This window comes from Geotrypetes seraphini, chromosome 14 (assembly GCF_902459505.1).
Source record: "Geotrypetes seraphini chromosome 14, aGeoSer1.1, whole genome shotgun sequence".
Classification (NCBI taxonomy): domain Eukaryota; kingdom Metazoa; phylum Chordata; class Amphibia; order Gymnophiona; family Dermophiidae; genus Geotrypetes; species Geotrypetes seraphini.
The window spans coordinates 10,279,859-10,292,532 of NC_047097.1; the positions used below are offsets into that span (position 1 = coordinate 10,279,859).

Below are 12,674 nucleotides of genomic sequence, written 5' to 3' on the forward strand. Positions count from 1 at the left end.
TCCATCCTTTTTATATCTTTTTGAAGGTGCGACCTCTAGAACTGTACACAATATTCTAAATGAGGTCTCATCAAAGTCTTATATAATAATAATTTTATTTCTTATATACCGCCAAAGCCATAGTAGTTCGAGGCGGTTTACAATGAAGAAGGGCTGGACAATCAGCGAAAATGGTACAATGTTACAATCAGAGAAAATAGGTGGCAGAGAAAAAAAAAAATGGTACAAGCAGAGAGAAAAAATGGAATAATTAGCGAACAGTGGTGCAATCGGCGAAGGATGGTACAGTCAGCAAAGATGGGTACAATTATGGCAATGAAAAAATGGTACAGGGAAGAAGGTCAGGACAAACTGCGTAAAGGACATAGTGAGATAGAAGGGGCCAGGTTGGGCATAGGGGTCTTAGGGTATGAATCGGGTGAAAAGATTAGTTTTTAGTAGTTTCCTGAAGTTTAAGTAGGATGAATTGTGTGAGATGATGTGGGCCAGCCAGTTATTGTGCTGACCTGCTTGGAAGGCAAGAGTTCTATTTAGATATCTTTTGTAACGGCAGGTCCTTAGGGTAGGGTAGCTAAACAGGTGGGTTCTACGTGTGAGTTTGGATGGGCGGTCTAGGATAAAATGGGGTACTAAGTAAAGCGGGGCCGAGCCAAGGATGGGTTTGTAGCAGAAACAGGCGAACTTGAATAGCACTCTTGCTTCCAGGGGTAGCCAGTGAAGTTTGTGGTAATATGGAGTTATGTGTTCCCATTTTTTTAGTCCGAAGATCAGTCGGATTGCCGTGTTTTGAATGATTCGCAATCTTTGTGTGGTTTTTTTGAAAGATCCCAGGTAGATGATGTTGCAGTAATCAATTAGACTTAAGATGGAGGATTGCACAAGTAGGCGGAATGAGGGGGCGTCAAAGTATTTTCTGATGGATCTTAGCTTCCATAAGGTGGCGAAGCCTTTTTTGACCAGAAGGTCGGTGTGAGCTTCGAAGGTAAGGTTGCGGTCGAGAGTCACGCCAAGGATTTTTAAGGAGTTTGTTAAGGGAAAGACTTGGCCATTCAGGGAGATTGAAGTGTCTTTGATTTTGTCGTTTGGGCTTGCTAGGAAGAATTTGGTTTTATCTGAGTTGAGTTTCAGTTTGAAGTCGGCCATCCATAGTTCGATTTGCGTTAGGATTGAAGCTAGGTGGTTGTTTATCTCGGGGGTTATGTTGGAGAGGGGGAAGACTAAGGTGATGTCGTCAGCATAGATGTAGAATTTGATCTTCAAGTTTAGCAGTAGATTCCCTAGGGCGACCAGGTAGATATTGAACAGCGTGGGGGACAGGGGGGAGCCCTGTGGGACTCCGTAGGTGTTGGCCCAGCTGGCGGAATGGGAGTTGTCGCTGTAGACTTGGTAGGAACGTTGACCTAGGAAACCGTGGAACCATTTTAACACGTTGCCTGAGAGGCCGATAGACTCCAAACAGTCCAGAAGAATGGCATGCTCAACCAAGTCAAAGGCGCTACTAAGATCTAATTGTAGGACTAGTGCACTTGAGCCTTGGCTGAACAGGTTGTGGAGGTAATCTACCAAAGAAGCGATGACGGTTTCAGTGCTGTGTCCAGGGCGGAAACCTGACTGGTTGTCGTTTAGGATGTTGAATTTGTCCAAGTAAGTTGTTAAATCTTGGTTGACCAGACCTTCCATCAACTTTGTAAAGAAGGGTATGTTCGCAATGGGTCTGTAGTTGGATATGAGGGAGATGGGATCTTTGGGGTTTTTGACGATAGGCGTAATCAGAATCTGGCCTAGGTCCACAGGGAATGAGCTTGATTGTAGTTGGGAGGAGAGCCAAGTATATAATTTGATTTTGAAGGAGATCGGGGCAACTTGCATTACATTTGGTGGACAGCTATCTAGTTTGCAGTGGGATTTGGCGTATTTTGAGTAGAATTTGCAGAATTGTTGCCAGGTGGGGGTGGTGAAGTTGTTCCAGTAAAAATCAGCCCTGGTTTCGTCATCATGGGACTGAATGTCCAGGTAGTTCAGATGGTTGTTGGTAGAAGTAGGTAGGGTGGTTCTGAGATTGGAGATTTTGTTGTTGAAGAACGCGGCCAGGTCGTTGGCCGGTGGGGGTGAGTCTGAGGAAGGGCAGGTAAGGGATTGAGTATCGTAGAGGTGGTTGACTATTTTGAATAGGTTTTTGATATCGGGGTTAGGGGATCCGATTTTTTGGGCGTAGAAGTTAGTGCGTTTGGTGGTTATCAGATGTTTGTAATCTTTTAGTTTTGTTCTCCAGTTGGATCTGTCTTTGTTGTCATTGGATTTAAGCCAAAGTCTTTCCAATTTTCGAAGTTCCCATTTTACTGCTCCAAGTTTGGCATCAAACCAGCCGTCCAGAGTTTTGTTTCTCATTTTCTTTGTTTTCAAGGGGGCCATTGTATTTAGGTTGATTAAGCCTCTTGTGGATATCACCTTTTTAGGCCTTTTTGCTGTCTTAGGGTAGGGTTGGTGGCGTCTTGTTTGCCAGTTGAGGTGGAAGTTGCATAGTCTGTGGTCTGACCATAGTGAATCTGTCCAGGTAGCTTGTTCCCAAAGGATCTTGGGATGAAATTGTTCTTTGGAGGAAAAGGTTACTAGATCTAGATGGTGACCTTTGTGGTGGGTTTTTACCGGAGTCGGAGTGAAAAAGTCTAGAGAGGAGATGAGGGATAGTAGAAACATAGAAAGATGACGGCAGATAAGGGCCATAGCCCATCAAGTCTGCCCACACTATTTACCCACCCTCTTAAATCTACTGACCCCCTAAAGAATAATTGTAATTATACTGTCACTCTACTGACCCGCTCATTCAGTCCTAGTGACCCTATCCCTTGTAATTATACTGTCACTCTACTGACCCGCTCATTCAGTCCGAGTGACCCTATCCCTTGGCATGACCTCGTAGGGATCCCACATAGGTATCCCATTTGTTCTTGAAGTCTGAGATGCTGCGTGCCTCGACCACCTGCACTGGAAGCTCGTTCCAATGCTCAATCACTCTCTCCGTGAAGAAGTATTTCCTGGTGTCTCCACGAAACTTCCCTCCCCTGAGCTTGAGCGGATGTCCTCTTGTGGTCGAGGGTCCCCTGAGAAGAAAGATATCATCTTCCATCTCTACCCGTCCCGTGATGTACTTAAATGTCTCAATCATGTCTCCCCTCTCCCTACGCTCCTCGAGAGTGTAGAGCTGCAATTTGCTCAGTCTTTCTTCGTACGGGAGACCCTTTAGCCCCGAGACCATCCTGGTGGCCATCCGCTGAACCGATTCAACTCTGAGCACATCCTTACGGTAATGTGGCCTCCAGAATTGAACACAGTATTCCAGATGCGGTCTCACCATGGCTCTGTACAGTGGCATCATGACTTCAGGTTTCCTGTTGACGAAGCTTCTCTTGATACAGCCTATCATTTGCCGTGCTTTAGATGAAGCCTTCTCCACTTGAGTGGCTGCTTTCATGTCAGCACTGATGATTACTCCTAAGTCTCGTTCTGCCGTAGTCCTTGCTAAAGTTTCTCCATTCAGGGTGTAAGTTCTGCAAGGATTTCCATTTCCGAGATGCATGACCTTACATTTCTTGGCGTTGAAGCCAAGCTGCCAGATCAAGGACCAACTTTCTAAAGTACGCAGGTCTTGCTCCATAGCATCCTGAAGATTATAGCCGTTTACTACATTGCATAGTTTGGCGTCATCAGCGAATAAGGTTACCTTGCCTTGGAGCCCTTGAGTCAGATCCCTAATGAATATGTTGAAGAGGAGTGGGCCCAGGACCGAACCCTGTGGTACTCCGCTGGTCACCTCTGACATTTTAGAAAGGGTACCGTTGACCACCACCCTCTGAAGTCTGCCACTAAGCCAATCCTTAACCCATGCAGTTAGAGTCTGTCCTAATCCCATAGAATTCATCTTGTTCAGCAGCCTGCGGTGTGGGACGCTGTCAAACGCTTTGCTGAAGTCCAGGTACACGACGTCCAAGGACTCTCCTGAGTCTAGTCTTCTTGTTACCCAGTCAAAGAAGCTTATTAGATTGGACTGGCATGACCTACCCTTGGTGAATCCATGTTGGCTGGGATCCCGGAGATTTCCCTCGTTCAGGATCGTATCTAATTTATACTTAATTAGTGTTTCCATGAGTTTGCACACTATTGAGGTGAGGCTTACCGGTCTATAGTTCGCAGCCTCAGCCTTGCAACCCTTTTTATGTAGAGGAACGACATTGGCTGTTTTCCAGTCCAACGGAACTTTCCCCGTACTTAATGAGAGATTGAAGAGCACCGCCAACGGTTCTGCCAGGACATCTCTCAATTCTCTGAGCACTCTTGGGTGTAAATTGTCCGGTCCCATGGCCTTGTTTACCTTTAGCCTTGCCAGTTCATTGTAGACGTCCCCAGGAGTGAACTCAACGTTCTGAAACGGGTCATCTACGTCTTGTATTATCATCAACTGTGGTCCGTGTCCCGGTGCTTCGCAGGTGAAGACTGAGCAGAAATATTCATTTAGTAGTTCTGCTTTTTCTGAATCCGCCACCGCGTAGTTTCCGTCCGGTTGTCTAAGGCGTACTATACCGTCTGTGTTCCTTTTCCTATCGCTGATATACCTAAAGAAGGCTTTGTCCCCTTTTTTAATGTTTTTTGCCAGAGTTTCCTCCACTCGACGTTTGGCCTCCCTAACTGCTGTTTTGACCGCTGCCGATCTGGTTTTATATTCTACTTTAGTTTCTCTTCTCTGGGTGCGTTTGTAGGAAAGAAATGCTTTTTTCTTCTCCTTAATGAGGAGTGAGGTCTTTTGTGTCATTCTGTTCAATCTGATCTAGGTGGATGTTGAGATCTCCGATCAGAAGATTGTAGGGACCTGTAATTGAGTTGGTGAGGAGGAATTATGAGAAGTTGTCTTTAGCAGTGGGCCATTTCTTGGGGGGAATGTAGAATAGGGTGAGAATTAGGCCATCTTCTAGTTGATCAGATTGGAGTTTGGAAGAGGGAATTTCGAGGTCTGAGGAGGTTTTCAAGGCTAGGATGGTGGTCTTGAAAGGATCTCTTACTATGATGGCTAATCCTCCTCCTCTTCCCCAGGATCTGGGTAGTGATGTGATTTTAAACCCGAGTGGGAGACACTCACGAATTAAGATATCGGTGTCGGAGGTCAACCACATTTCAGTTAGGAGGACAAAGTTGGGTTTAGTCTCTTCTAGCCAATCTTTAACCAGCTCGGTTTTGTTCCTGATAGATCGGATGTTTAAGTAGAAACCTTGTACTTTTTTATGCAGAGGAGTGTCGATAGGGGAGGGGAGGGAGATTTTCTTTAACAACCGGTGTTTTATACTGCGAGGTTTCTTTGTTTTGCTTGAGGGGGAGGATGACTGGGATTTGGAACGGGCCATGATCAGAGCAGTTAAGAATGAATCGTTGGGTTGGCCTAAAGGGGTCTAGGTTTATAGGGGCATCAATACCTCCTTTTTCCTACTGGCCATACCTCTCCCTATGCAACCTAGCATCCTTCTAGCTTTTGCCGTCACCTTTCAACCTGTTTGGCCACCTTAAGATCATCACATACAATCACTCCCAAGTCCCACTCTTCTGTCGTGCACATAAGCTCTTCACCCTCTAAGCTGTACCTTTCCATTGGGTTTTTGCAGCTCAAATGCATGACCTTGCATTCTTAGTATTAAATTTTAGCTACCAAATTTCAGACCATTCTTCAAGCTTCTCCAGGTCTTTCTTCATGTTATTCACACCATATGGCATGTCTACTCTATTGTAAATTTTGGTATCATCCGTAAAGAGGCAAATCTTACCCAACAACCCTTCATCAATATCATTTATAAAAATGTTAAAAAGAATAGGCCCAAGAACAGAACCTTGAGGCACACCACTGGTAACAGCCCTTTCCTCTGAACAATATCCATTGATCACTACTCTCTGTCTCCTTCCACTCAACCAGGTTTTGACCCAGTCCATCACTTTAAGACCCATCTTGAGGGCCCTCAGTTTATTTATTAGATGTCTGTGTGGAACACTGTCAAAGGCTTTGTTAAAATCTAAATATACTCCATCTAGTGCACACCCTCTATCCAATTCTCTGGTCACCCAGTCAAAGAAATTCATCAGATTTGTCTGACAAGACCTACCTCTTGTGAATCCATGTTGCCTCTGGTCCTGCAATCTACAGGAATTCCAGAAACTTGACCATTCTCTGTTTTAAAAGTGTTTCTATTACATAGCTTACCACAAAAGTCTGACTTACTGGCCTGTAATTCCCTACTTCTTCCTTACTTCCACTTATTAAGGCAATTGTATATGCAGATGACATCCTACTGATCTTTCCGGTTGTCTCACATAATATAGATTTAGCCCCTCTTCAATCTTGCATGTCTATTGTTCCAGATTGATTGTCGTCTCATTGTCTAGTTATTAATCTGAAGAAAACCCACTTCCTGTTGGATTAGTGGAATGCTTTCTTCACCTAAAGATCTTATTAAATTATTAGATGTTGATTTGATTCCAGTAAATATATTATGTTATCTAGGAATCCTTCTTGACAGCAAACTCTACTTTCAACAGCATATAGGTAAGGTATTAAAAAGGCTATTACTGGCTTAGACGTATCTATTCACTCAGTAAGACGTTAGATTTTGACTCCATTCACACACTTATTCATGCTTAATATCAAGGTTAGATTATTGTAATTCAATATATTGTGGAATCAATGCGGCACTTTTACATAGCTTACAGGCATTATAAAATTCAGCAGTTAGGCTTCTATTCAAGGCTAAAACATATGATCATATCATTCCTCTGTTGATAAATTCACAATGGTTGCCTGTTCATTATAGATCTAAGTTTAAAATTCTTTGTCAGACTTTTAAAGATCTACATTATTCAGCTTCATCATACTTGGTTGCTGTAACCATTCCATATACTCCAACACATACATTATGGTCAGTTAACTCTCAGAGACTGGTACTTCCTTCACCAAAAATGGCTTATTATGAATCGACTCGTAATTCTGGTGGTTGTTGTTTTCTTTTTACCTCCATTCTTATGAAATGACCTTCCACAAGTTATTTGAAGTGAACTTTCATTTCCAAAATGTAAGTCTATGTTGAAAACTCATTTTTTAAAAATTGGCCTTTAATTTGAGGTAATTTTTAGATTGTCAGTGGACATTCACGAGACCACAACAAAAGGAGTTTTGTTTTATTTTTCTCTTTAATATTTAGATTAGGTCTTTCCTATTGATAATGGTGGTCTTTTCTTATTGTAACTGATAACTGATTTTATTGTGTTTTGTAAGATGCATTGATTTTCTGTAAATTGCGGGATACCAGATTTTAATTAACACAAACATATATATATATTCCCCTCACCCCCAACAATCAGGGTTGAAATCTCAGTGCTATTCCTTGTGATATTGGGCAAGCCACCTAATCCTCCTTTGCCCTAAGTTCAAATTTACCCTCTCCCCCTTTTACAAAGCTGTCCAAGTGGCTGCCATGTAGAAATGGCCCCGAAGCCCTTGAAATCTCTATGGGCTGGGGCAGTTACCACAGTGGCAGCCTCTAGAACGGCATTATAAAAGGGGGGGGGGGGGCTTAGACTGCAAATCCTTCAAGAAAAAAATAATACATTCAGGTACACTGGATAACTCGCATTGAACTGAGAAAAGTATAAGCCAATAATAATCATAATAATTATTATGACTTTGTATTTGATATGCTGCCCATCAGCTACAGCCATCTGAGCAGTTCACATTTAGTTTATAATCTAATTGGTACTTTAAGAATTTTCCTTATGTATCCTGGCAGGCTCACAATCTAGCTATGGCACTTAGGGCAATGGAGGGTTAACAGGCAAATTCTATAAGAAGCGCCTAATTAGGCACTGTTCGGCGCGATTCAAGGAAAACTGGGGGCTGTTTAATGAATCAGGCTGAGCGGAACCTATTTTGGAGGCGCCCAAGAAATAGGCCAGCCCTAGGCGCAACTAAATGTTAGGCGCCTGGCTGAGCGCTTAAGCACGCTTAAGAGCAGCGATTCTGCAACAAGGCGCCTGACATGTAGCCACGCCCACGCCTAACATGCATAGCGCCTCTTTTTTTTTTTTTTTTTTGAAGGCTGCCTAAATTTTTAGAGGCGCCTTGTTACAGAATCGCGCTTTCTTGGTAGGCACCTAGGTTTCAATCGGTGCCGATTAAAAAGCTTAATTGAGCTTGTTCTTCAATTTAGATAGGCGCCTTATTTAGTTGGGCGCCTCCGAAATAGGTGCCTAACTTTAGGCGCTGGTTACAGAATTTGGGACTAAGTGACTTGCCCAGGGTCTTTTGGGGCAAGTTTTTGTGGGGATGTCTTTCCCCCTCTTTACAAAACCATCAGAGTTGTTACCACCGCGGCTGCTGGTAAAAAAACATGCTATGTTTTTGTAAAAAAAAAAAAAAAGGGGAGGGAGGGTGTTAATGAGGCATGGCGGTGAGATTTCTGAAGGTTGTGATTGTTTTCAAGAGTTTGACTGGTATTCAACCTGATCCTGTTGTATTGTTATTTATTTTATCATGTTCATATTTGATATATATTTATATGTTTGATCTGTAGCTAGGGGGGGGGGTCCTTTTACTAAGGCGCGCTAACTGATTTAGGGCTCCTTTTACGAAGCCACGTTAGCGGTTTAACGCGCGTAATAGCGCGCGCTAAACTGCCGGCTGCGCTAGCCGCTACCATCTCCTCTTGAGCAGGCAGTAGTTTTTCGGCTAGCGCGGGGGTTAGCGCGTGTTGAAAAGTCCCGTGCTATAAAGCCACTAACGCGGCATCGTAAAAGGAGCCCTTGGTGCACACCAATCAACTTAGCATGTGCTAAAGATTAGCGCACGCTAAATACTAAGGTGCCTATTATATTCTAGGGGCGCCTTAGCATTTAGCACGTGCTAATCTTTAGCACACGCTAAATCGATTAACGTGTGCTAAATCGATTAGCGTGTCTTAGTAAAAGGAGCCCTAGATTTTTAGTTTTATTGTATGAATTGCATTGTAGACTGTGCACTACTTTGATTGGCTATTGTAGCTCAAATGATTGAGCAGTTATATAAATAAATTTATAGAAACTAGTTAAAGGGAACGAGGGAGATGAATGTTGTCTGTCAGAAGACTGATATCACCCACCTATATGATATGACATTCTTACTGCAGATCCCTTCCTCTCTCCACAGTTTGCTCTGTTTCCTTTCCCCGATCATTGCTATTTAATCTTCCATGTTGCTGTGCATTATCGAATGACATGAGGACAAACTTAGAAACATAGAATATGACGGCAGAAAAGGGCTGCAGCCCATCAAGTCTGCCCACGCTAATGACCCACCCCCAGACTTCACCCGGCTAGAGATCCCACATACATATCCCATTTCTTTTTGAAATCGAGCACGCTGCTGGCGTCAATCACCTGCAATGGAAGTTCATTCCAATGATCGACTACCCTTTCGGTGAAGAAATACTTCCTGGTGTCGCCATGAAATTGCCCACCTTTGATTTTCAGCGGATGACCTCTTGTGGTTGAAGGTCCTTTAAGAAAGAAGATATCATCTTCCACCTCGATGCGGCCCGTGATATATTTAAAAGTCTCAATCATGTCCCCCCTCTCTCTACGTTCCTCGAGCGAGTATAGTTGCAGTTTATTCAGTCTTTCCTCATATGGGAGGCTCTTGAGTCCCGAGACCATCCTGGTGGTAATTCGCTGAACCGACTCGATTCTCCGCACATCTTTTTGATAATGTGGTCTCCAGAATTGAACACAATATTCAAGATGAGGTCTCACCATGGATCTGTACAGGGACATTATGACCGGGCCTCCGGCTGACGAAACCTCTACGGATGCATCCCACCATTTGTCTAGCCTTGGATGCAGCTTTCTCCACCTGCTTGGCAGTTTTCATGTCTTCACTAATGATTACTCCCAAATCTCGTTCTGCCCTAGTCCTAGCTAAGGTCTCACCATTCAGAGTGTAAGTTCTGCATGGGTTTTTGCTGCCAAGGTGCATGACCTTACATTTTTTGGCATTAAAGCCCAGCTGCCAAGTCGAGGACCAATGTTCCAATAAGAGCAGGTCCTGCTCCATACTGTCGGGTAAGGTGCTGTTATCTACTATGTTGCATAGTTTGGCGGCGTCGGCGAATAGTGTTATTTTACCTTGAAGCCCTTGAGTCAGGTCTCTTATGTATATGTTGAAAAGGATCGGTCCCAAGACCGATCCCTGTGGCACTCCACTGGTCACCTCCGATGTATTGGAGGGGGTACCGTTAACCACCACCCTCTGGATTCTACCGCTTAACCAGTCATTGACCCATGTCGTCAATATCACTCCCAATCCCATCAAAGTCATCTTGCTCAACAATCTGCGGTGCGGGACGCTATCAAAAGCTTTGCTGAAGTCCAAGTACACGATGTCTAGAGACTTCCCCATATCCAGTTTCCTTGTAACCCAGTCAAAGAAGCTGATCAGATTGGATTGACAGGACCTTCCCTTTGTGAATCCATGCTGCTGGGGATCCTGTAGATTCTTCTCGGTCAGGATCGTATCTAATTCCTGTTTAATAAGTCTTTCCATGAGTTTGCTCACTATTGAGGTGAGACTGACCGGTCTGTAATTCGCAGCTTCCGTTCTGCAACCTTTTTTGTGCAATGGAATGACGTTAGCTGTTTTCCAGTCCATGGAAACTTTTCCCCGTCCCGGCGGGAAACTCATTTTTATGTCCCATTTCCGCAAGTTCTTTTCCGTTCCCTGCCCCATCCCTGCAAACTCTGTCCTCATCTGCACAAGCCTCAAACACTTAAAAATCATAAGTAGCAACATTCTAGAGCTCAGATTGTGATGTCATAATGCCTCATTCCACCAATGCCTAAGCTCTTTCTTCTTCTGCACGAGCCTCAAATACTTAAAAATCCTATGTGTTTGAGGCTTGTGCAGTTAAGGCGGAGCTAACAGGAATGGGGCACAGACAGGGACAGTAACAAAATGCACGGGACGGGGAAATTGAGTTCCTGCGGGATTAGGGACAAATTTGTCCCCGTGTCATTCTCTACTGTGCATGAAATGCTCCTGTGATAGATTCTCTTGAGGTTCTTACCACCATGCGGTTGAGAGACACCCAGCAGTCCTCGGGGAAATCCTGCAGCATTGGGACAAGAAACTGTAGACAGCCGTCCCAGTGACAAAGCAGCAGCATCATCCCGATGAGGTTTACAATACGTACCACTGCACTCGCCAAGTCGTAGGTCATGTGGAAGATCTGCAAAGTAGATGGAGAGGAACACTGAGCAATAATAATAATCAGCATTTTTCCACATCATTTATTAAAAAAAAAAACAAAATAATAAAAAGAAACAAAAAAAGTAGGTTCCCACCCTATTACTGTTGCAAAACACTGCCCAAACAAACACAAAACAAACCCCTCCCCCCCAAAAAAAAAAAAATTAAAAATCCTCATCCTCTCTTAGTATAGTAATCTCTCTTCATGGGGCAGAAAAGGCCCCTATTCATTCATGCCTGATGAGTTGCAACTGTTGCAAATGATGTTAGCAGGCAAAGCCCAGAACTATTGTTAATTTCTGGCTTAAAATAGTTCCAGCCTTAGTCTGTTGGGTGCTATTTGCAATGGTCACACTAGCAGAGATAAGAACGATAAGATACATTTTCTGCCTATAAGGAAAAGCCTACAGAACATGAAGGCTTTCTTTTCTGAGACTTTTTACAACAGCTGTTGGCTTCTTAAATCTCCCTTCTACTAAGCCACGGTAGAGGTTTCTACTGCGGCCCGGAGCACTAAATGTTCAGACGTTGCACCGAAGCTCATAAAATTCCTATGAACATCGGAGCAGCATTGGAGCATTTGGTGCCCTGGGCCATGGTAGAAACCCTTACCACAGTTTAGTAAAAAGGGGGGGTGTGTGTGGGGGGGGGGGGGGGAGGGGGTGAAATGAAACAAATGAAAATGAACAAAATTTAATTCATTTCAAGATCAAATTGAAATTATGCAGGGCATTTTATTACACTTTCCCATTTCACTTCAAATTAAAGCAAATCCCTGCTTTGCATATTGCATGAAGGAGGTTTCTGTCACTCAGGCTGGAAAGAGAATACACAGAAATAAAGGGTTACAATTAAAAATAGATATGGAAAGAGGAGAGCTGGAGATCAAATGCAGAAAATGGAGAATAGATTTTCTTGACTAGCTGCTTCCTTTAGCACAAATTATTTTTAAATAATGCTGAATTCCTTTGGGGTTCTTATGGCTTTTGTTGGAACAAAAGACATTGAATGAAGTTGTACATGACTGTTTCAGACTCCTGACCTAACCTATCTGAGGAAGGGACTCACATGGTCTCCAAAGCTGTCTGTATCTTATCATCTTTTCGATAAATCTCGTAGCTTAAAGAGGATCCTCTTTACTTCAAGATCAATGATGCCGCATTAGGCTTTTTTATCACCAGCTGCGGTGGTATTACCTCCGACGCTCATAGGAATTCCACCGCAGCCAGTGATATAAAAGCCTAACGCAGCTTCATAAAAGGGGGCCATGCTATTAATAGCACTGGCAGCAAATTATTTTACATCTATCGATAAATTAATTACAACTTTGCCAACATGGGGCATATGTGGTACGATTTGCTGCTGAAAA

General features: G+C 43.5%; 1 protein-coding gene across 1 annotated transcript in view; it reads right to left on the bottom strand.

Moving 5' to 3' along the window:
* The window catches only part of HCN4 (hyperpolarization activated cyclic nucleotide gated potassium channel 4), a 392,202-nt gene that overhangs the window by 97,716 nt on the left and 281,812 nt on the right, over positions 1-12,674 (bottom strand). Inside the window, exon 3 of the mRNA XM_033920731.1 lies at positions 11,124-11,285. Within this exon, the coding sequence (XP_033776622.1) occupies positions 11,124-11,285 (162 nt within the window). The remainder of the gene's footprint in view (positions 1-11,123; positions 11,286-12,674) is intronic.